The sequence below is a fragment of the Natrix helvetica genome (assembly GCF_964273705.1).
Source record: "Natrix helvetica genome assembly, chromosome: 1".
NCBI classification, from domain to species: Eukaryota; Metazoa; Chordata; class Lepidosauria; order Squamata; family Natricidae; genus Natrix; species Natrix helvetica.
In genome coordinates, this window is record NC_138548.1 from 304,516,479 (window position 1) to 304,542,644 (window position 26,166).

Below are 26,166 nucleotides of genomic sequence, written 5' to 3' on the forward strand. Positions count from 1 at the left end.
AAGTATAAGCATGCATATGTACTAAGTACTTGGTTTGGGCCCCTTTTGCAGCAATTACTGCCTCAATGCGGCAAGGCATGGAAGCTATCAGCCTGTAGCACTGCTGAGGTGTTATGAAAGACCAGGATGCTTCAATAGCGGCCTTTAGCTCTTCTGCATTGTTCGGTCTCATGTCTCTCATCTTTCTCTTGGCAATGCCCCATAGATTCTCTATGGGGTTCAGGTCAGGCAAGTTTGCTGGCCAATCAAGCACAGTAATCCCACGGTCATTGAACCAGGTTTTGGTGCTTTTGGCAGTGTGGGCAGCTGGAAAATGAAGTCAGGATCCCCATAAAGCTCGTCTGCGGAAGGAAGCACGAAGTGCTCCAAAATCTCCTGGTAGACGGCTGCGTTGACCCTGGTCTTAATGAAGCACAGTGATCCAAAGTCCTGTTTCTCAGTGGTTCAAAGTCCTCTTTTCTGATGAGAGCAACTTTTGCATCTCATTTGGAAACCAAGGACCCAGAGTATGGAGGAAGAATGGAGAGGCCAATCAAGCACAGTAATCCCAGGGTCATTGAACCAGGTTTTGGTGCTTTTGGCAAAAGTTGCTCTCATCAGAAAATGTAAGCCATAATCATCATAATTATGACAAATCACGGCTTGAACTATCTTGCTTTGCATGTAATGAGTCTTATCTCATATATTAGTTTCACCTTTTAAGTTGCATTACTGAAATAAATGAACTTTTGCACGATATTCTAATTTTTCGAGTTTCACCTGTATATGCACAAGCCTAGGGCAGATGCAGGTTTCCAACCACCCCCATGAACATATAAAAGCACATGATTGAAAAGGAGCTGCTTTGGATGTGATCTACTAGCTAGAACAGGATTCTACCTAGATGCAGTTCTACGTAAAACTAATGCATCCCGAATATCAATGTATATTTTGCACTGACTAATCTTACTAAAGTGATTCATTTCTGTATTGTTATTCCATTAATAAAAATGTTTTTTATTAATTTAAACTGTATGGCTTGGGAAACATTTAAACACATCTGAGACTAGATGTCGTTATTAGTGGTGGTTTTTAATGTACTAGAAATCATTTAAAATCTGCCCTAAATTAAAGATAAAAAATCCTGAATTCCTTTACACAGGATTCTGTTTTGTAAAAAAAAAATGCTGTAGTATTTAGTCTATGGGAGAGTCAGTACTAGTTAATTTATAACTAAAACAAATGAATCTATAAAAAGAAGAACAGTTGCATAAGTAAGTCAAGAAAAAAAAAGGTAGATAAGGGCTATCTGAACCTGTTTGATCCCAGTGATTTTATGACCAAGGAATTCAATTATAGGTGTGTTGAGTGCAGCAAATCACAGATCTCTAAATTAATGGGACACAAATACCTTTATCAAATTCTATATGTATTCATATGCTGCAAAGTTCAATCTATCCTCCCGTAAATAAATTCCTAGCAGCTGCATTGGGCACCTCTTGCTGAAACCAAATGGTTCAGCTGAAACATTTTCCAAACCTACCTACTGATATAAAGCCTAGCTTTAACTACAATAAACTAAATGAATTGATTTTTCCTTTAGAGAAATACTTGATTGTGCCTTAGCAGCATCTTGCTTTTGTAGGCCTCATAATAATTAATGCTGAGGAGCAAAGGACACAAATAATGTTGTAGATAAATTACATCTAATTCTATGCATGTATTGCCCAGGTTCTTTGTTCATCTCAGGTGAGATTATTTAATATGATTTTTGCCTTATTTATTTAAAACACATTAAAGTTTACTGTGAATTAACTTCTGTTACCAAACTTTAGGTTATCTCCTTAGAAAATGAGTCATTTTAAAGTCATGTTTGAGAGAGACTCATAGAGATCCTTATGGTCTCATGATTCAGCAATAAGATAGGACAGTACAAATATATTTATAGTATTACAATTAGTGCTGTGGGAAATAATTAGGACTAATTTTGCAAATGGGATTTCATATTTAGGCTGTTTTCAAAGAAAATCATACTACCATCCTATTGAAATGAGTACACCTAGCATTCCATTTATTTTGATGGAACCTAAGTAGAATTTACTTTATTGAAATTGAAGATGTTGAGTTTACTAATAAAATATTGACAAAATTATATGGTTGGAGTAAAAATTTAAATTGATGTCACCATCCTACAATCAGAAGAGTTCCAAAATGTTTTTGTACATTTTTGCTTTCTTTTGTCAGCACATCATATGACTTTCCACTCAATCCCTAGGGATCCATTCTTTAGATGTCTATCAAGACCTCAGTGTTGATGTACTGCAGAAATATATGGAATTGCTTTTTCCAGAATTTGTCACTGCTGTTTTCCTTATCTGTGAAGGAAGCTCAGTTACTCCCTATGGAGAAATTTTATGCTAGCTTGGTCTTAAAATAAAGTTCTTTTTAAAAAAAATCTGAGGGAAAGGTCATATCCTAATAACTATGACAATCTAAATTCCCAGGGAGTTTGAGAATGATGCTGCAGACCACAGCATTGACAGCTTTCCAGTAATAAGTTGCTGGAATGCTGCCAGGGAAAGTTATCTGCAGTGAAGCAGAATTACAGAATTACAGTAGTGGAATATACATAATGATACATAATGGGTATCATACATAATGATACATAATGGGTCTCTTTTTTTTTCTTGGATTAACTTTTGCAATTTCTCATTGGTCTTTAAATTAGTCTTGTGATAGTGCTGTTGACCAAAGCTCCTGGTCACTTGCATCAAGAATTGATGTAAAGTCAAGAAGAAACATGTTTTATCTGTGGGAACAGGAACCAAAGGTGTTCCCAGCAAGAGGACTCTAGCATTGATAGGAATGGAGTGGACATGTTCTTGTTTTTCCTCTGTGGAAAAAATAAGGAAGTTATTAATTTACTAATTAATTAATCCTGGAACTGTCAGTGTATCATATATTCAGAGGTTACAGATATGGAAAAATAATTATACGGGCTGTTCTCAGATTGAACATTCCTGCTAAAATCAGTGAAACTTTCCCCCTCTTATCTACAGGGACATTTTCATTGTGGCTGGAAAAGGAAACTTTAAGCATTGGTACCATGCAAATAAAAAATTCCCTCCCCTTCAACTTCATATCTGAATAATTAAAAAATCTGCTTTTACTCATTAAACTAGAATCTAGTTTGTCCAGCTGACATGAAACTGATAAAGAAGCTGTCTCAGCTTAATCTATATCAGGGCTGTCAAACTCCCGGCCTGCGGGCCAGATGTGTCACACGCTGGCCACGCACATGCCCAGTTTAGCAAAGGAGGGGGGAGTCCTGGGAGTCACATTACACCGCCGTGATGATGTGAGTTTCACATAGGATTATGCTGAGCTTAAAGAATATGGTAAGCTCCTAGGACTAGTAGACAGGTATCACGAGAAGTATTCTACTTAAACTCTAGTTTTTGTTTGCTGACTATAAACTAAAATGACATCTGTCTCTACTTTGGATTTTTACTCTATATTTATAGCTTAGTCTTAGAAATAATAAAAATAGTTACGTTTAATAATTTAATGTAATTAATGTCTGTACATTTATTTATCATTAAATTTATATACTTCCCATCTTATTAGCGAGTGACTCTGGGAGGTTTACAAGATTATGCATGTGATGCATATAAGGACTATATTCTTATAACAGCCCTATAAAAATGATCAGTGATATATTGCCATATTGCAGATAGAAAGAGTGGATTGCCCAATTTATTTCCTGTCCCATGGTCCCTTAAGTATTATTCTATACTATGCTACGCTAGTTCTTTGTGCTACTTATTAAACCATAATCAGCCATGCTTGAAGAAACTTGTTAAACCATAAGCTCAGGCCTGCTAAAATTAGTTGTAGTGAGCTTATTGTCAAGGTTTCTGATCATGCTCTCTGGTGTCTCTCTATGCCCACCACATACATAATTTCACAATTTTTTTCCAATATGCATCATACTGTCTTCATGTGCTCATGAAATAAGCAAACTCATCTCTTCCCACTCATTTTTTTCTTCTCTCATGTGGAAATGAATTTTTTCCACTTGCATTTCTCTGTAGGCTGTTTGATCATGGTTAAGAAGCATGACTACTTGTAGCTGGTAAAATAATACACTAATTTTTTCATTGATTTATTGAACACACAGCTGAATGAAAGTTATATTGCAATATTATAAACATCCACAAGGGATCAAATGTATGTATACCTTTTGATTATGGAAATTATTATTTAAAGTGGGTATTTTGTTAAGTATTTGTTAATTTCAGATTTCAGAAATCTGAAGGTAAATTAAATTTAAATGTGATTTGTAAATTATTATGAACTGATACATACACATTAAATTCTGAAGGAAACCTCAAATCTAAAACCTTGGGTAGGATTATTTTTTTCTGAACAACAGAGACAATAGTAAAATACAACTGGACATACGTTTTTATATAATGCACTTTATATACTCTTTGGGAATAGTGCCATAATTTCCAATTTCAACAAAAATTGGGGTATGTTATCATCTAGCATGCAGTGTATTAATCTATCAATTGATATGATTGCTTTTCTTTCTGGCATAATCTCAATAGTCAAAATTAAAGTACCCTTTTTTATCACATGAAGTTGCAAGTCATGTCAGAGATTGATCACTGCTGTACCTTAATTGCAGATTATAAAATCATGAACGAGTCATCTAGATATGCCATAAAGCAAGGAAACTTTTTAAAATATCTGAATTATGTTTTCAATAATTGGACTGAAGCAACTGTATTCCTTATCTGTGACTCTGTCCTCTGTTAATTATTCCTTAAACATCTAGTCCCTCATGTCTCTTAATCTGGCTCTCATTTCCGCCACTTTTTATTTAATACAATGCAATTATAATAAAACTGAAATAAACTATGCTAAATTCATTATGTTTGTGCATAATTAGTAATTTATTCAGAATGTTAAGATTCAATTTCTTTCCTGAGAATGTATAATAGTCATAATAAGATGTCATTTAAGGCTGAAATTCAGGTCAGCATAAATTCTGTTGCTATTTTACAGAAACCAAATTAGGTTTTAAAAGTTCTATCTGTATGTTTGTTTGGCTAAATTCCTGTTTCTATCCCAAGTTGACATTCCAGAAATGGATGACCATGGTTGGAATCAGTTTGCTTCTTGGAAAATAATGTAAGAATGTTTGCATTTGATTTACTTCACAGGAAGGGCAGGATATGGGATGATGTTGCCTCTAAGGACCCATGTTGGATATAAAAAAAAATCAGTTGGAACTTTGAATATAAAAGGAATGTATTAGTCCTGATCTGCTTTTACTGTCTAAATGTATTGGGGCTCATCACTCTATTCTTTTAAAAGTGATTTTGGTTTCTGTGTTTTCAGTTCTTCAGTAAACTTTATTCCCTCTAAAGTGCCACTGAATGATCTAAGAGATATAATTTTAAAATCTAATACTTTTAAATAATAAAGTGCATAGTCACTTTCCAGTTACGTAATACAACCCACTACAGCCTCATGATCGTTTCTGGTAGCAGAAACTGGCATGTTGCAGAAGTAACACAAAGTCACAGTGAGAATGTCTCAATTCCTTAAATATGCCTTCCTTAAAAGATGTATCAACCTTATATTTTTTTCATTGTCCCTACATTATAGATATCTAGCTCAAAAATTCCATATCTGTATGTTGAAATGTGATTTACATGGAAAATACTGTTGAAATATTTCAGAAAGTTAACAAATACTATGAAAGGTTTAACTGTAATAGCGGAGGCTTTAGATTTTAAAAGTTATTCCGTTAAAGTTTAGAATAGTAATACAACTTAAATATATGAAGGGGGAAAGGCATAATCTTTAATATAGAAGCAGTTAACTTGAGTTCTTTGTGGCAGTGATGTTTGACACTAGGATGACCTGTAGTGCATGATAAGTGCTTCAGTTGTTCGCTGAAACTATACTCACTGTGTAGTTTATCAGTTCAGAAACTGGGGGGTGGGGGCAGACATTTGTGAGATCTGCATAAAATCATAGAATTGGAAGAAGCTCTGAATGCCATCAGTTCCAATTACCTCTCAATAGGTAATTGTAATATAAGATACATCTACTCCTGCATGGAGCATTATATATTTAAAACCATTATCATAATTGTCATTAATAGTTTATTTTTCAAAGTAGTTACACATAATCTGTTAAATTACAGTTTTATTGTCAGACTCTGCAATATTGGTCAGACGGCTCTAAATTTAGGTACATAAAATGTAACTATGAACAGACCATGAAATAGCTTAGAGGATGCACATTCAACTATTTTTCAGATATTGGGGCATTGTATAACCATAAAGTATGTAAAATGCTACTGCTTATGCTAAAAACTTATTCCAATTAAATTACTGATCCTAGTCTTATAAATCATATTTTGAATGTCAATGTGCTAAATAAAAACTGCAATAGAATCACAGACTTCCTCCTTTTGGCTTTTTAAAGAAGACACATTGACTTCTGCCTTGTTTGAGAAATCTGATCTAAAAGATGACTCAGGACATTGACATAATTAGAAATTTTAATTTTTGCTTACACATTTACATCCTGCTTGCTATATACTAAAACCTTCAAATTACTTTATTATATAATACTCACAAAAAGGAGTAATCAATATTCATTCTGTCTGTATGAAATGTTTAATGTTGAGTGTCTGGCATACAAATTTAAATAATTTCTGATAGAATGAGATTCATATGTCTTTTTTTTTACATTAAAAACGTACAATCTGTCTTGGACAGTCAACTCCCCTACATATCTCCCTCACTCCCCAGCTACAAATTACAACACTTCCTCTTTTAGACAGAGGGAGTGTATAAAATGTAATAAATAATATCAGAATGACAGATCAGAACAAACAATTTGCAAGCAAAATGAGCTTTGCCTCAGATAAATCCTTAGCAAGCATCTTTTGTCAGGTGTTGGTTTGCTCTTGTTTTAATCATGTGAAATATACACTGTTTCCAGTTGAGTATTCTTAAAGAAAAAGACATTTTCCAAATTAGCTGAGTCATTAGGAAAATAATGGTGGTCGGCTGCTCCCCCCCCCCATCCTGAAAAATGAAGAATAGCTACTTTCTCCCACCACACACACACACACACACACAAATGATGTATTTAAATTTGCATGCTAATTATAGCATGCACTGCTTCTGATGAAATGAACACACTAGTCAACACACACTTTTCATAATAACCTTTTTAGTGTTAACTGTACCAACAAACCAAATGTGTCTTTAAAAAAAAGACATAAGAGAAAGATGGTTGCAGTTCAGATTCACTGTACTGAAGAAAAAAAATCAACCACCACCCCCATACACATTATGCGTCTTGAAGCAATAAATGACAGATACATCTTAATACAAGTTGGCATTCTTTATATGTAATTTCTTCCATTCAAAAGTGTAGTTGGCTGAAGAAAGCTAGGCTTATCAAGAAAAAGTTGAGAGATTATATTTTCTTGAATAGTGCAAGTAGATATGTATGTACTGTTACTGTATATAGACAAATAGTTCACATTCCCTACATGTATCTGTACTTGTCAGATGATCAATGACACATCAACCAGGAATAGTGTTTCCCGTCTGGGCAGTAAGAGAAAGTCACATGGGAAATGTTGCACACAAAGTGGTACAAACATTTACACGGAGGTGAGAAAGCGAGATCGATCTGGTGTGGTTATTTCCTTATGCCTTGTTTCTTCTCCAGCAAGGTATGAAAAACCTGTTCGGTATAGCTATAAAACTAGCTTTATGGAGAGAATCTACCACTGTGAGCCTGGAGATTATTTGTCACCGTGATCAACTTTTAAGAATGAAAAACTTGAGGCTTTCCAAAAGTACTGGAGTTCTCAGCAGCAACCCCGGGAGCCATGGTGAAAAATATTAGGAGATAAAACTGTGGTCGTAGTTTAGCAACGTTGAAGCATCCATCGATGCTTAAGCAGCGTTGAGCTTCAGGGCCTAGCAACTGTGGTCTAGACAGCCAGGATACACCAATATATCAACCATACGTTTCCCAACCTTACATATCTTTTTTTCTAGATCCTCTGCCCAAGAAGAGAGTGATTTACTCCCTCTTGATCTCCCCACCCCCATCCCCCTACTTTGTTTTTTGTAAAACAGTGAAAAAAGAATTTTTGAGAGGATAAAAATGCTGTAACTTTTTGTGAGTGAAAGGAGAAGTTGTTTCATTGTAGTTATTCAGGATTATCTGTTCTTCTGCTTTGTGTCAGAGAGTGTACATACAAGCTTTTGAATGAGTTGCTTAATATTGATATTGTTGGCTCTGGGTATTATTAGGTGTGTTTTATCTCATGTAAACGTCTAAAATGTTTTAAATAAGGGTTCTAGATGAATTTCTGGTGGTGTGCCAGAATGTATTTTGGTAATTGTATTTATAATATCTGTTCTGCAAACTGTTTTCGTGCCACCTGTATTGTGTGCATCTATACATATATAGACTATAATAGCAAATGGTATTACAAGCCTATAAATGTACAATTAGACCATGTTTAACAACCACTCATTCAGCAAGCACTTGAAGTTACAACTGTGCTGAAAGAGAAGACTTCCAATAAATCCTTGTAGTTGTGGCTGTTAAGCATTCCCGTGGTTATATAATCATAATTTGGATGCTTGGCAACTGGCAGCCAATTATGATGGTCACAAATCCCTCAGTCATGGCATCACCATTTGCAATCTTTATTGCTGTCTTCCTACAGGCAAAGTCAATGGGGAAGCCAACAGAAGTCAGAAATTTCATATTATCACACCTTATGACCATGCAGGATTCTACTGAAACTGTGGTCGTAAGTTGGCACAATCACATGATACAGCACTTTGTGACTGTTTCCCTTAATGCCGATGTTGCTGGCCCTGTTACCATCATGAAGTGAGGGCTACCTATAATGTCTGTCACTAAAGAAATATATGGATATAATTGCCCCCCTCCGTGTCTGCCATTTTGTGAATAAACCAATACCCATTCTTTACCCATTCTTTGTGAAAGCGCTAAAAGCACCTGATATGGCACTACATAAACATGGTGTGGCTTTTAATACTAACCAATAAATGTTTCAAGCTACAATCTGAAATGTTCTTGCTAAACAATAAAGCCCATTAAATGTTGTGGATCTTATTTCTAAGTAAAACATCACATCGTTTTGTTTTGTTAAGTTTGTTCCAGAGAGAAAAAGACACCCAAATTGCTTCCATCTTGCATCATATGAGATTGAGACAGAATCTGTCTCAGGATAAAAATTGTAGGTGCTACTTTCCATGAATCATTTCATTAACTATTAGTAGATGTCTGCTGTATCACAGTTACGTAATCATGAGGGGAAAGTCTTTTAGCAGAGACCTTTGCTCCTGCTGGCAAATGCTTAGAACTCATTGTGCCAAGCAATTAAATATGACACTAGGTGTCTGTTGCATTCCTGTTACCCATCTCTAAAAATTGCACTGCAATGTAAACCTATATAACTATAGGTTATAACTATAACTATAATAAAACTTCACAGGGAAAGTTTTTTGATGACTAGATTAAGGTAACCAATACACAGGCTGCATTGAACCCCAGTCATATTTTTGTGGGTCCCACAACAATTTTGTGTCTTAATTATCACACCTCTGAAATTCAACAACATGGCCACTTTGATGATACATATTTTTTTCAGCCTCAAGATGCCTATTTATATTATTTTAAATGAAAATGCTGTTTAGAGCTCCAATCTCCCCAAACTGAATTTTAAGCCTCATTCCAACCTATTTTTACTTTTGATTTCCATTTGTGTCTAGTATAAGTCATGAGGATGTAATGACATTGTTTGGCTATCAACCTATCATTTTTATTTCTAAGGATATCTACTTGCCAACAAATCTGGACAACCTAGCATTATTATGCAAATGCTGTAAGCTTTCTGTTAGTTGGGTTATTATATAATTGCTAAATCTACTAATGAACATGCATTATTAGCATTAGTGACACAATATCATTTGCCCTCCCCCTCTGCAGACAACCATAACTGCAGTCACCAGCAGTTCCCCATAGCAGTGGTGAAATTCAGCAGGGTCTGACCAGTTCTGGAGATCCAACAGCAGAAATTTTGATTAGATCGGAGAGCCGACAAATACCAATGTCTGAGCGAGAATGACTGGTCCCAAATCACCCTTCCAGCTTCCATGCCTGAGAGAAACCTAAGACTCACAATCTCTGGTTTCTGAGTCAGCCCCTAGACCAGTGATGGGGAACCCTGCCAAAAAGGAGCATGCGCACACACTCGTTAGGGCTGCAACCCAGAAGAGGAGCTGCCCAGGGGGCATGCGCGTGCCGTAAAATGAACTTCCGGTTTCCGGTGTGCACATGTGTACCGGCTAGCTAGTCTTCCTGTTACTGGCATGCATATGTGTGTGACAATCAGCTGGCCGGTGCACATGCTCATGCTGGAAAATGGAAGACCAGCTCTTCCATTTTCTGGCACTGCCACATGCACGAAGGCCAGCTAATCATCACATGCATATATGCAGCAGAAACCCAGAAGAAGAATGCACAACAGTGCACGTGCCAGGTGACATGGCTCCATATGCCACTTCGGAAATGCATGCCATAGGTTTGCCATCATGGCCCTAGACTAATCTGTAGAGACACATCGAGTGATGGGCTAATGAGATGAGGCAAAGCCAGTTCTTTAGGTAATCTGGTCCTATGCCATGTAGGACTTTATAAGTTCAACACCTTAAATTGGACCCAGAAGCAAACTGGTACCTAGTGCAATTTACAAAACTGCACTAGGTACCAGTGCACTAGGTACTAGCAAAAGTGTTATATGTACCCTTCTTCGAGAATCCATTATAGCTTGTGCTGCCATAGTCTGCACTAGCTGAAGCTTCCAGATATTTTCATAATTATTAAATAGCTCCATGTAGAGCCCTAATCCAATTGGGAGATCACCAGAGTATGAGCAACTTAGTGTAGAGATTCCCTGTCCAGAAAAGGACATAATTTGCACCCAAAGCGGAGTTGAGCAAAAACCATCCTGGCCACGACTTCCACCTACTCTTCAGTGGTGATGATAAGCTCTTGAGTACAGATGGGCTCACTCATAGCCAGATAACATACTATCTAAACTGTGTATGTAACAAACATATTTGAACATGAGCTTCTATTTTCTAATAACCAGAGATCTCATATAGGTGGTTCTTATGCTTTAATAAACTCTGAAAAAGCCAGTTGGTCATAAATGGAAACATTTCCAAATACCCTGAAATATTCCTAAAGATATAAGAATCATAATGTTTTTGTTACTAGTGAAGCATAAGCATGAGGATTTCTCAATCTATTGTATCATTATATTATTAATGCTGTAGGTATGTATTATACTTAATTCAGCGGGAGGAAAGGGTATTTCCATTTTGTGAGATAATAGATATTAATAGGAAGAAATTGTAATGAAAAATGTTATGTTTACATTCCATAAATGAATTTTGTTTTATTATTCATACAACGTAAAACATAGTAACTAACCCCTGCCCAATACCAGTACTCACTATTGCAGATCCCTGATAGATGGCCTTCCGGTCTCTTTTAAACATCTCCAGCAAAAGTGTGTCCACTTCTCTTATAAGGATGGAACTCTTAGTTACAAGTAGACATATTTCACTTTGTCTCTATTTCCTAAAACTTTATGCCCTGGGTTTGAAACACTAATCTGATCAATGCAGTAACTTTAGTAAGTACTAGCAACTAAGAATTCCATCCTTAAGAGTCAAACACACAAGTAAATATCCATTTAAATCTTCAGCATTAAGAGGAAAGAAAATTCAATAGCTAAGGAAAATTTCTATAGAATCTTCTTTAAGAAAATGTATCTGTGCAGTATATTCTTAATCTAGCAAATAAGAGGCTAGGGTTATCTTCATTGGGCTAATATTTGGGGAGGATCAGCCTCCCCTTTTACTAGAATTTATTTTCAGATTCCAAACCAATATCCACTGAAAAGAAGAATAGCCTTATAAAAACATTATCCTCCTTGCTGTCTTGTACAAGATCACAAGGTTTCCCCTCTTAGTGAATTGCTCGTACATCTCAAATTACCGTGTTGGAAGATTTGGAAAGCAACCCCTTAAATAGGAATCCAAAGCTGTGAACCCCAAATGATGCTTACCCTTTTCTAACCATTCTGAACCATGATGTGTTTTTAAAAATGCATTATTATGTTTATTAGAATTATTAGGTTATAAAAGATCAGAATATATTCTGTGACTATGGAAATCATGATCTACCAGCTGATGTTTTCAGTTTAAAGGTCTGAATATTGGATGGGACATTTTTAATACTGAGTGTAGTATCACCGGTATGGAAATAGAATATTTTAAACAGAAAAGAGGTTCAAATATTTAAAGAGGATTTTGGTGGCGCTTTGCTACATGAATGTACCTGAAATCACAATTTCTGAAAATTCTGGGCAACCTAGTTAAAAAAATGTAGTTAAATGTAGTTTAAAAAATTAGGAACAATACAAAAAATAGTAATCGTGGAAAGGTAGAGAAATGGAAAAGATTCTAATAGAAAGAAAGCTTGAAATGATTCATTAAATTGTGGTTGTAGGTTGTTTTCATGGTGAAATAACTTGAAAATTACCTATTCAAAAGCTGCTGCTGTGTTTCAAAGTTATCCCATATTCTATTTTTGGGGAGATGAGGTAGGAATCTAAGTACTAGCAATGCCATTGTAAGCAGCCTAGGATTCACTGAAAAGTACTCTCAAATTAATGCTGAAATTTCTTAGACAAATAAGAAATTGGAAAGGCCATTTCACAAGCTTTCTTCTCCTCTCTTGTTACTAGTTCACTTTCAAGTACATTAGATTAAACCGCAAACATTTCCCATTCCTCTTTCTGAAAAGAAGATGACTATAAGTAGCCTTTGGCAGAAGGACTATTGTTTTTTTTTAAAATCAGTTTACAATTCTACCTGCTAAACCTCAAATACTAGAATTTTATACCTTGAGAATTCACTGTGTTTAGGTGACTGAAATCTGACTGCCATCCAATGCATATCCAAACATGCTTAAACCTGAGTGATTTTAAACTATTTGAATACCGTAGTCCTGTACAGAAATACTCAAGACATTTTGAAATCCACATATCAGAAAGGAATTAAAGTTGGCAAAGAGTAATTTATATCAGTGAAACTCATTTACAAATTAGCCTAATGCCTATCTTTAAAATACACACACACACACATACACACACACACACACACACACACACACACACACACACTGATAAAATAACTCCATGGATAATACTCTCAATTTCCTGAGAAAAGGTGGAAATGTATGTGGGGTGGGGTGGGGATTGGGGTTTTTAACAAGAATATAAAAATGAGCTTAAATGAAAAAAAATCATTATATTTTCGGATCTGTACTTCAGTGTCAAAATAAAGAGGTTTCATTTAGTTCTATCTTTTTTCATCTCTATACAACTTTTTTTATTCAGATTGCATTTACATGATAATTTAACTCAAAATCAAATATATATTTTTCTTACATCTGTTTCTTATTAAATTATTTACATGTATAACAACCTTGGCTGGAAGCAGATTTCCATGTTGACTGTACAGAAATGGTGGGGGGGGGCTATCTTTCAAAAGTAAAGAAATGTGTTGGCTTTGGAGGAAATACCTGTTAGAACTTGAATGGCGTGAATGGCAAAATTTGTCTGTCATTGTGTTATGTAAATTTTTGGCCAAGTTTTCCAAATTTCTTAAGGGACTGTGAGCTTATTTTAAACAAGATGCTGTCATCTGAATGGCATGCACTTACTTTGGGATATTTCAGACCAACATTTTTTTTAATGAAAAGCAAATGTTCTGTCCTTGTGATAGGGTCCATTTTCCTGACACCAAGAGGAGGTCTTCTCATTACTAACTGCTGATGATCAATCAAACTAAAGACCTCCCAAACTCTATATAAGGTCTTCCGTAGCTCTTGTAGATTCAGAGTTTTTATACAAATTGGAAACAATTATTTACAGTCCAAGCGATCTATGTTATGAGTTATGAGATAATGGTAATGTAAAATTGCTGGAAAGTTGGTCAAAAAGTAATAACAGAAAATAATATTTGGTCAATATTTGGCCAAAAAGTGATACAAAGTCCAGATTATATTTTGATGAATTTTATATTTTGAAGTCTGTGAATCTAGGCTTACACAATGTAATAGAATTCTATGGCATTTATTAATACAAGCCATGTTAATTGGTGATTTTACCTGGTGGAGGTTCACAAAGCTATAATCAAATGAGTGGTGTTTCCTAAATAGTACTATATTTAGGAGAAAAAGTACTCCAAAAACTATTGTAAAATGCTACCATTTTATTTTTACCTGCCCTCTGAACTGCAACAAAGTATGATTAAAACGCACACACATCTCCTTTTCCTATGTAATAAAATACATCAGGTAAGCTCTGAGTAATGTGCTCCCTCTGCTGATTTTACAGTACCACAACAGAATAGCTGTGAAAAGGAATTGTCTCGCTGAAATAAATGCCCAGAAGAAGATGCCATGTGTTAGGGGAAAGCATACAACCTGAGGCACTAGGACTAGATGGAGCCCTTGGGTTTGGTTCTCAGAGGCCTCTAAAGTTTGTTACCAAATTATAATTTCTAATAAGGCAGAAGATGAAAATGATGATGTACTTGACTGAAAAGTGTAGGCATCCATACAGGGGGACAAGAGCACTGGTGGGTTTCAATTTATTTTACTACCAGTTCGCTCATGTGCAGAAGAGTCCAGGCGGATGGGCAGAGCCTCCTGCTGCCGCCACTACTGATTCCCACGGTTCCGGGTGAACCAACAAAAACCCACCTCTGGACAAGAGGCAAAATATTTGCCATGATAACAATAATTATAACATACTGTATTTGCTTCAGATATTTGGATGAAAATACCTGTGAACAGGTTATGTCATCATGTCAGGTGTGTTGCCATCTTGACACAACCTTTGTTAAAGAAACTGTCCTATTAACTATCATGGCTGTGCAACAGTTTGGAATTGAAGAGGAAAAGGTGCTTTGAGGAGGTTAAACATGTAGCAACTGTAAGAATACCATTTTTTTCTTCAAATTGAAAGCACTATACGGCACAGTTAACTAAATATAACTTAAATTGCATTTTTAAAAGGTGATTAAAACTAGACTTTGGCCTGGCACCACTAACTATTGTGTGACTCAAGCTCCATGCACGTCATTCAAATCCACAAGTGGCCCTTTGAAAGGCCAACGAATTGGTCAATCAACCCTCTATTCCCTCTGATAAAGCCTTCCTTATTCTACCATTCTTTCCTCCAATGTCATAGATTAATCAGCCTTCTTCGCCCTCTGGAATTCCATAATTTCCTTAATTCCCAATGCATCCGATGGAGAAGACGGGTAGGAAGTGTTAGCTACATATGTGGTGATCTTGTGTATAGTTTATGCCAGAATAAAATCCATAGAATTATATTTCCAAGAATTCTAATATTTATTTTTAATTCTCTCTGAATTTCTTTTTGTATATTTTTCCATTTTTGGTGAGTGTACAACCAGTGTGAAATTAAGGATGTGGTTGCTCGTGTTCACAGGTCTAGTGACAATGATCTGTTTAGTGAAAAGAAATTATGTCTAGAATGCAGTGCAACAGGCCAATCAGGTTAACAGAAGGAAAGCTTCTTCATTGTATGAAGTAAACTCTGAACAAAATGTTGTTAGCCTATTTATTATTTATTGTCATAGCAGAACGCCCAGTGAATGACAATTCCCTTAATTCCTAACTGGTTTTTTAAAACCTTAAAGTGTGGTAGAACCACACATCTGCAGAATACAGGTTTCAAGAAGTTTGCCGTAAACAAAATGTGGGAGTCCAGGGGATTGTGGGGAACTTTTTTCCTATGACCTAAGCTCAAGGCACTTCGGCCAAAACATTTTAAATTATTGTTATTTAAAGCTATCCCAGAGCTCTGTGATCCCGTGAACTAATTTATTTCCCAGTTGGCTGTGGAACAGTTGAAACAATTGCAAAGTGAAGTGGCTGTTGTTTCTTCTGAGACGCCATTGCTACATTTCCCATTGGAAGGAACTATTAGGTCCACTACCTCTCTCTTCCTTAGTTTCACTTCTTGTAAGGGAAACGCAAGCCCAATGACTTTGCCGTCTCTCTCAGAAGCCCAACTAAAAGGAACATTGGTGAAACTGACTAACATTAGCTAGGAACTGCCATGAAAAGCACCAATCTTAAATTGTTAATTGAGTTCCTCTTTAACATGGAGTGAAAATATTTTGTTGTTGTTGTGGCAGTCTTGTGGGTCTGCATCATCTTTGGCAGTAAAGACAGTAATTTTTGTTCTTTGCTCTCAGCACTTTGTGAAGCAATTAATAATTTGATTTTCCCCCCAGAAGGCTGCAGAAACGAAAACAAGACAATGTGAAAGTGTGTGTAGCCAATAGGATAGGCTTCAGTGGTGGGTTCTAAATCCTGTCACAACCGGTATGCTGCGATGGGGCCAGGCGCCCACTTCGGGCACGTGCGCTGCGCATGCATGTGCACCCACTGCCCTGCGATGCTCCAACTGCTCGGCGGTTGCGCAGGTGCCATATGTTGCGTGCATGTGCACAAATGGCCTGGTTGGCTTAAAAGCAGGTAAGGAACGCGGGCGGGTGGACCCACCAAAACACCATTCTGGTATGGTGGCCGCTGTTCCCAGCTGCCACCGGTACGTCCTTACTGGGGCATACCAGCCGTAACCCACCACTGATTGGCTTGCCTTACCCAGTCCCATGGGCACCTTCTCAGGAGGGCACTGGAGATCTGTCTTCTATTTTTTGTCATATCCTGTGTTTCCCTTATGCGACTAGCAATGCACAGCACTGTCCTGTTCATTGCCTTTTCTCTATTCCTTGAAAGTAAAAAAGAATAAAGAAATGAAACTCGTTCCCTCCCATGGGTACCAATTCATTTGCATTCAGCATATTTTAATTAACAGTGAGAGTCTGGAATAAATGGTACTGCAATTGAGTTAAAGTCTCCTGGGGAATCTTTGGGATCTACTTACCCATTTCCTTTTCACTTAAATTGAGGGTGGGACTGTGGAATGGAAAAGCATAAGCTATAAGCTTAGAAACTCATCAGGATGCTGTCATGTACCTATTCCTGTAATGGCAAACCTATGACATGCGTGCCCGTGTCGCCTGGCCATGCGGCCTTGCCTGTTTGTCTTCCGAGTTTCTGGTGCACATGCGTGCGCGACGATCAGTTGTCCTTCGTGCGTGCATGGCAATGCCAAAAACCAGGGAGCACATGCGCACCAGCCAGCTGATAGTTGGGCGCACATGCGCGCTAGAACCAGGAAGTTCAGCTTTTCCCGAGCAGGATCCCTTCACATACACGGCAGTGCCGAAAATTCTGGTTTTTCCTCTGAATGGAGAGAAGCAAATTTTGAATTAGGAATGCCTCATTTTCAGTTAGAAACAGCTTTTCCCCCCAACATGAAGCAGTTGTTTTATGCTTTAAGCAGCTATTTTGTGCTATTTCAGTCCTTTTAAAAGCGTTTTAAGTTCAAAAAAGCTTCTTTCACGCTCCAGACACTTCCAAAGTGATTGAAACTGCTCAGTTTGAAATATCTGTTTCAAATTACCAAAATTGTTTCAAATTCAAAAAGGGAACAATTTTCATTTGAAATGATTTGCACACTTGTACATTCCTTGCATGGCTAATTTGGGGGAGTGTGGTTATTACTTGTATCAACATATTTAAATGGTAGTGAAGTGACTGCTAATCAAAGCTTTGCTTTGTTGTTTTCTTTCTTTTTTATTGCCAAAGGATACTGGGTCACCTTATGCCAGTCTTAGAGGGCACCACATTTACCCATAATATTATGCATAATTTCTTTTAAAAGCCACAGATATCATGGACCCCAAAAGACATCTCTTATTCTTGTGTTTGATTATTCTACATAGCACAACACTTTCATATAACAAATTCCAACAATGTTTTCCTCTTCTAGGCACAATTAGTAGATTTTATTTCTGGGGGGGGGGGGGGGGAATGATAAATGTCTCCACAGTGCCTTTCATATAGACTAGAGTATATTACAGACAAAATAAACCAGACGAATGGAAAAGATAGGAATATTGTTTCTTCATTACAGTATTGTTTTTTTAAAAAAAAGATTATTTCTTCAGTCTGAAATACTTAGGAAATGTAAACTTTAACAGTTTATTCAGAAGGTATCAAAGAGAAAATTCTCCCACCAGTTTCCTCAAAATGTGTCAAACAGGGGCATGCTTATTGTATTTTCATCATAGATAATTCTTAGTTTTCACATTGTAATCTGAGAAAGCATTAAGCCTAAAGTTCTAGGTAGCACTTACTTTAAACACCAGCTCTTTTTGTCCTGGTCAAAGTTTGGAGGAGGTGTAAAGTTGGCGCCATATAGCTAGTTCTCTTACTGATGCAAAACCATAGGCAAATAACTATTTAATCATATCTTTGTCTGTTTAAAAAAGAACAGTGGAGGTTTTGACATAGCATTCTAAAAAGCATTTGCCTGCCTCTTGGCTTGTGCCAAGATCACTTCTGATGCAGTTTCAGTATATTGGAAGAGAGGGGAATTAAAGGGTTCTTTCTCTAACTGGATTCAAACACTCTGCAAAATGTGGTTTGTTTTTGAATAAGACATGGTGGCCAGGGTCACACAATCCTAAACTATAAAACATGGTTAATAAATCACAATATATGACTTCGTTGATCCTGTCAAACCAAACCTAAGCAAGACAAGTTGTGCCTTAAGATCATGAATAATGCAATGAATTATTCTATGCCACCCAGAGTAACTTTCCATGAGATAAGTGGCCATATAAATGTGATAAATGAATAAATACATCCATTCACCCACTATAATTGGGAGACAGTTGTTGGGGGGATAGTTTGATGTTATTAATATTTGGCTTAGCTTTTTTAATACAACAGGAAGGTTTACAGTCTCAAACAATTGCAGCAGCTGGTAAATTCATACAGAAATTCTTACGTATTAATTGTGTTCTTCTTTTCTGGGCTAAGCAACATTATACATAGCACAGATAAGGAGTAAGAAATCATAAACCAAAGGAATTGAGGTATGAGATGAGAAAAGGAAACACACCTAATATCAGCACCATTCAGTATTTTTTGCAAGCTTGGAGTTTTCTAACATTCTCACCGCATTTTTTTTTCATCTAATTTTCTTGAGCACTAATATTCACCCTCATTCTAACCTTCAACACATCACTATAATTCTTGTAAAATCTCTAATGCACTCTGTCTACTATCCCTTCATTTCAGTTTCATCCCAAATCATTTCATCACTTTTATTATTTTTAGTTCCATCCCTTCTGCTGGAACTTTCTTTTGCTTCTTCACCCATTTCCAAAACCATTATTTTCCCTTTCAAAATCACTGTGCATCTTATTGGTCACTTTTAAGTTTAGCAGTTTCATTCTCTTACTCAGGGGTTTCAAACTCAACTTCATTGAGAGCCGCATCAGGTTGTGTTTGACCTCGGCAGGCCATGGAGTGTGTGGCCATGGGGGTGATCAGGGTGGGCATGGCCAGCTCGATGTCACTCGTCAAGGCTCCATTTTTGGCCGCAAGGCTCTCCTGTAGCCATCTGCCAGTGAAAATGGAGCTAGGGGAGGCTGCACATGGACCGCCCGGGCTCCGTTTTCACTGGCAGAGGGCTGCAGGAGGCTGTTGCCATTGTCCATTGAACATATGCAAGCCGTGAAATTCCTTTTTTTGTGGAGCCACAGGAAATTGCACTGCTGAATGTTGACAGCACAAAGACTGAGTGCACAATTTCTCAGACACAGGATTTCTAGGGAAGTTTGGTTAAATCACTGGATCTGATGTATTATTTTGGTGAAGTATGACGTATGTACTGTAGATGGCATATTTATATCACACACACACACACACACACACACACACACATTCTTCAAGAGCTCCAGAAGCACAACTAATGTACCCTCTTCACATTTTCCCCCACAACAACCCTGGAATGAAACGACTTGTGCTGGCCGAACTTGTCATGGCCAACTCGCCACGAGACAACTCAACATGACATAATTCAACAGAAGGACAAGTAGAATTGCAGCTCACCCCCAGCCTGAGGACTTCTAACTTTAGAAGGTTCAAATCTAAAGCAAGACAAGGCCCGCTGCAATTAATTCGTCTCTCTCTTGAGTTATGTTGAATTGTCCCGTAACAAGTTGTCCTGTGGTGAGTGTGCCAGGGCAAGACAGCCAGGACAAGTTGGCCAGGGCAAGTTGTCCAAGACCCCAGCTAGTAGTAGGTGGGGCTGAGAGAGAGTGACTGCCCATATATTCCTCTGCTTTTGAGGCTTTCTCTTTTTTTTCCTTCATTTTTATGATACCTCTATCAACAAAAGTTTTAATTGTTTTGCAGTTGAAAATATTGAAATCACTTTTTTAAAAAGGACTTTTCCTCCCTGCTGAGAAAATTATTTGCTCAGCAGGAAATACTGATGGAGGAGGGGGGGAATTTCCAAAGAAGTGTGCTGAGGATTGCAAACTTTAAGGCATGTCCAAACTCACCCAGGTCACAGGGTACATCTTTTACCAGAGCTGGGACACCCAGGGCCAGTGATATGTTTGCATATGTCACTGAGGAAGTTAAACGTTGACAAAAGCCTCTCCTCCCGAGTCTAATGTGATTACAGTCGATAGACCATTGCTGCTATTTTAAAAACCATTTTTAGGAAGGAAGGCAGGGTAGTACTGGCTGGTTCAAAGTAAACAGAGCCAAACCAGTTTTTATTACATAAAGGTGTAAAGTCCATGCATGCTAGTATTCCAGGTTTCAAATGAAATATGAAGCCAAATATAGTCAGCTTTATATGTTTTTATGTAGGCGTGTATATGTCTTCTATGACATACAGTTCTAGTCTTGCACATACGTGTGTGTGTGTGTGTGTGTGTGTGTGTATCATATTTTATATCGTCGTACTATTCAAGCAGTTGCCTACTTCGAAGCTGGTATTATATATGCCTAAAAGTGTTTACTTGTGGCCTTGGAAAGGCATTTCTTTCCTTCCTCCGTTTCCCCTTTTTTCAAATTGGTATACAGTGTGTGTTTTCTTATTTTTTTAGGATTATTAATAAGATCTAGTCTGATCCTAATTTAGATATGAGTATTTCACCATTCCAGACTTTACTAGCTTTCCAGTGCTAGGCAAATACAAAAAGTTAGTGGTTGTTGCTGCATTTTGTGGAGTCTGCTCAGTTGTCATGAAGTCCAAAGTTGACTCTTTACAGTTGTAGGCAGCATTCTGTCTGAAAAAGTAATTCTTGTATGAAAGAACAATTGTACTATGTACTACTTAATTCTGCTGAGCAAAATGGTTTAAATATTGCAATAACAAGTCACCTCCTAGTAAGTAGCTGGGACATTTATGTAGTTTTCTTGGTAACTATACAGAATTGGTGAGCCATCACCATCTTCTATGATGATGTTTCTACTTTCTAATGTAGTCCGCAGGTTTAAGATTCTTAACCATTAACCATCTCATTAACCAGATCCCATTCTCCATAGCTGTCTTGGCATAAATATCACCATCTTTTTCTACTTGATATTTCTTTTAACTTCAAAAGCATCGTATTGGGGATCTCAAGCAAAGGTCAAAGGGATCTTGTTTTATAGAGTGACAACAGCAAAGATCAAAGGGTTCATTGTTTATAGAATGACAGCAGCAATAATGCATTTGTAGAAGAATTAATTTAAGTGATATTTGAAGGTTTCTGAACATATGTAAAGTGTACACCCACAATCCTAATTGCACCTGGTTTTAGGGAATGGTTTTTCAGCTCAGAACGTGTAACTTTCAAATAAACAATTAAGTAATATCCACACTGAATGTAATCTACAGGAAGCTCTCCCACACAATTCCCACTAAAATTAATTTTGCCATACTAATGGTAATAAACTTCCTGGTGGATTATGCATTTGCTGATTATTCATCCCCTCCCTAGATTTATTGGATTCCTTACCCCCAGGGGGAAAAAAAATCCAAAATATCACTCCTGATGTTAATTTTAAAAAATAACATAACTAAAAAAAACAGATTTGCAACCATTCATACATTGTTGGTATGTGTTGCTTTTAAAAATCTTTTTTAAAGATTTGTCAGAACCGCACTTCTGGGTATTTGTGGCTTTGTTCATTATTTTTCCAGGATGTAATTTTTTATTTTATAAATACTGAGTCTCACTTTTTTCTCTTTTTCTTTTTAATTTCAGGCTTTACAATGGTTGATACCGAAATGCCGTTTTGGCCCATGAACTTTGGTATTAGCCCGGTTGATCTTTCTACAATGGATGAACACTCCCATGAATTTGACATAAAGCCCTTCAGCACCGTTGATTTTTCCAGCCTTTCTTCTCCACATTATGAGGACCTCCCTCTTGCAAGGACTGACCAGATAGCCCTTGACTATAAATATGATGTGAAATTTCAAGGTTGTCAAAGTATGTAAACTTTTTATGGCTTGATTATTGCAGTTATTAGGAGAGTGTTCAGCTTTAGTTGGTATCAAACACCATAGCTTATAAATTAGCAGCTTTCTATCAGGGGTTTTAAGGTTGTGAAACCTTTTAGTTTTAAAAAAAAAGGATTTCCCAAGACCCCCGATCAGGAGGCAAAGATCAAATGATTTCCTTAAGTCTCACAAAACTCCATCAACTGAATACAATTTGAAAAATCTTGTTTTATACAAACTGGGATACCGATAAATATACATTCTTCCATGGTAAAAGGCCACCGATTGATTGATAGGGGGTTGATAATTTATATTATATAAATTCTTGTTTTGTTGCTATGTTTATTTAAAAAATGAATTTGTAGGCCACTAGGACCTGAAAAAAAGTTTGGTACAATCAGTACATATTTTAAGATTATAGTTATTTCCTTAAATAAAAAAAAAGCTATTGCTTTGCCTTTGCAACAAAAAGAATAGAACTATCACTTTGTGTACATTTAATCAATTTAAATGTTTAGGAAATGAATTTTTATGATTCCACGGAGTAGCTTGCAGGAGGGTCCAGGAATGATTATCATGTCCTAATCTGCCCAGAGACTTGAGTCATAATTGTAGCCATGCCTCTCTGACTCTCTCTCCTTGGCTCCAGTTTTGACTCAGTCTGGCCCAAGAGAGACCTATATTTCTTAGCTCCTAAGTATTCCCATTCCTGCACCTTCCTGAACCTATTCCTTCTTTTAAGTGGGCTGTAAACTATATCAAAGATGAACAAGGGTACAAATCTTTAATCTATACATATGGTAGCCTTTAATCAACTGAGGTTGTAGCCTCCTGAAACTTCACCCCATTTAGTTGTTTTGGGAATATATACTAAAGGATATTATTCCCATTTTGTAGTATAAGGTCGGGAAGTATCAGCAAAAATATGGGCAAATCTCAACTTGTAGCTCCTCCCCCTGGACACTGGCCTTTTCAGTCTTTGTTTCACAAAAAATATAGTTTAAAAAAATGAAAATATTGTGTTTGCTATAGTTGAAACTATGTTTTGAATTGGATTTCAGATTCTACTTTAGAAATGTAATATATAGTAATTGGTGGCCACCAATGTTTTACTTTGGCTTTTACCACTAGAATGGCAAGGTTAGCTAATTCAGACTCCCATTTGCTGACTTCAGTAACTATGTATATCTAACTCTATTTTTTTAAATATCTGAATCTTGAATGCATTCAGATTTGCAATACTAATTAGAGCAATTAGTAATAATCAGGGATTTGGTTAATTCTTCTTTTGAAATCTTCCTCTTATTCAGATGCCATTAAAGTGGAACCTCCATCTCCACCATATTTCTCAGAAAAACTTCAGATGTATAGTAAACCTCATGAAGAAGCCTCTTGTTCTCTCATGGCTATTGAATGCAGGGTGTGTGGGGACAAAGCTTCTGGGTTTCATTATGGAGTGCATGCATGTGAAGGTTGCAAGGTAGGTAATTGTAGTAATGTATGATTCTTTTTTTTTAAGTTTCTTTATCTCTTTAAAATGCTATCAGCCCTTACTGTAATGTTAATAGTCAAAGATAAGAATTTCAAATTCACCAAATTCAGGAGTGCCATATACTTCTAGTTTATTTCTTTTCTAATATATGTGATAACATGCTGCTCCTCATTATTTTGCATTAATTGAATCTAAAACATCATCTGAGTTAGTTTTAGCTAAAAAGTTCCTCGTCTGTTTTAACTAACAGGCAAATGACAATAAGGAACTTACTTTTCTAAAGTATGTTTTGTTTTGTTTTGTATTTGTCTTGTTGGAATATTGCACTTCAGCTTTTATTTGCCCCTTAGGTTACCCTGAGAGAGCAAGCAGATTGAGGTTTTTTATAACAATGATTTAAATAACATTTTTAAATAAAATGTTTAAATAACATTTTTAAAATTGTTAGAAAGCTAACTTTATGTTGTTGAATCATATTTTTAGAATTGTTAGGGAAAAAACTACATTGGTAAATGTGCTTGCGCTCTCGGGCTATACTAAGGGGCAGATAACAGCTGAAGTGGAATATTCTAACATGACAAATATATTTCAAACAGGAACAAAGCCAAAGTAAGAATTTGTTTCTCATGCACTTCATCCAAGCTTGAGAAATAAATACAACACTTTGATATATGTCACTGTAGACCCCCCCAAGCATATTCAATATTAACATTTTGTCACATCAAACAATTTATTTAAAAAACCCTTCTCTTTTAAACAATCACATCATTTCCCCAGAAACTATAATTTAATACAATTTATTAAGTGAATATTTAAAATGTTTTGCAGAATTATAAATAAGAAGGTAGGAAATTATTCGATACAATACAATAGCAGAATTGAAAGGGACCTTGGAGGTCTTCTAGTCCAACCCCCTGCTAGGGAGGAAACCCTCTACCATTTCAGACAAATGGCTATCCAACATCTTTTTAAAGACTTCCAGTGTTGGGGCATTCACAACTTCTGGAGGCAAGCTGTTCCACTGATTCTAACTGTCAGGAAATTTCTCCTCAGTTCTAAATTGCTTCTTTCCTTGATTAGTTTCCACCCATTGCTTCTTGTTCTATCCTCAGGTGGTTTGGAGAATAGTTTGACTCCCTCTTCTTTGTGGCAACCCCTGAGATATTGGAACACTGCTATCATGTCTCCCCTAGTCCTTCTTTTCATTAAACTTGACATACCCAGTCCCTGCAACCGTTCTTCATATGTTTTGGTCTCCAGTCCCCTAATCATCTTTGTTGCTTTTCTCTGCACTCTTTCTAGAGTCTCCACATTTTTTCTACATGGTGGCAACCAAAACTGAATGCAGTATTCCAAGCGTGGCCTTACCAAGGCATTATAAAGTGGTATTAACACTTCACGTGATCTTGATTCTATTCCATACATATGCACACACAAATTCTCTATTTAGTATACTTAACTCTTGTAGATATCTTAATTAAGCTCCAATGAGCTTATCATAAAGTAAATTCTACTGGAATTAAAAAGAGTTCCTTTTATGTTAATGCAATATTTAAAACACAGATAGACACATATCATATTGCTTTGTTCTGAATGAATACTGAGAACTCAGATTTCAACAATATTAAAGATTGTGATCAAATCCACAATAAAATGAAAATATTTCTAGCCAAAAATACATGATTGTCTTTCAAATTAAATCTGATATGGTGGGAAATTCCTTAAGTCTAATATTTTTTGTATTCCTTTATTTTTATTAAAGGGTTTCTTTCGCAGAACAATCCGTTTAAAATTAATCTATGATCGATGTGATCTCAACTGCCGCATTCATAAAAAAAGTAGAAATAAATGTCAATATTGCCGATTCCAAAAGTGCCTTGCAGTTGGAATGTCGCATAATGGTAAGCATCTGAATTTCTGGTTAGTTGATTGGTAATGGTGTGTCAAGAGAATGCATTGCATTTGTTATCTATGAAAACTTTCTCCTCTCCTGCAATCATGAGGCTCTGTGCATTTCGAATATACAGAGTTTATAACAGGGTTCAGCAGCTCTTTATATAGAATG

General features: G+C 36.5%; 1 protein-coding gene across 2 annotated transcripts in view; it reads left to right on the forward strand.

Annotated features, from left to right (window-relative positions):
- Positions 1 to 26,166, forward strand: part of PPARG (peroxisome proliferator activated receptor gamma) — an 87,359-nt gene that overhangs the window by 34,236 nt on the left and 26,957 nt on the right. For both annotated transcript variants that reach the window (XM_081936394.1, XM_081936393.1), the window contains exons 2-4: positions 22,371 to 22,598; positions 23,920 to 24,089; positions 25,864 to 26,002. In XM_081936394.1, the coding sequence (XP_081792520.1) occupies positions 22,379 to 22,598; positions 23,920 to 24,089; positions 25,864 to 26,002 (529 nt within the window). In that variant the 5' untranslated portion in view covers positions 22,371 to 22,378. The remainder of the gene's footprint in view (positions 1 to 22,370; positions 22,599 to 23,919; positions 24,090 to 25,863; positions 26,003 to 26,166) is intronic.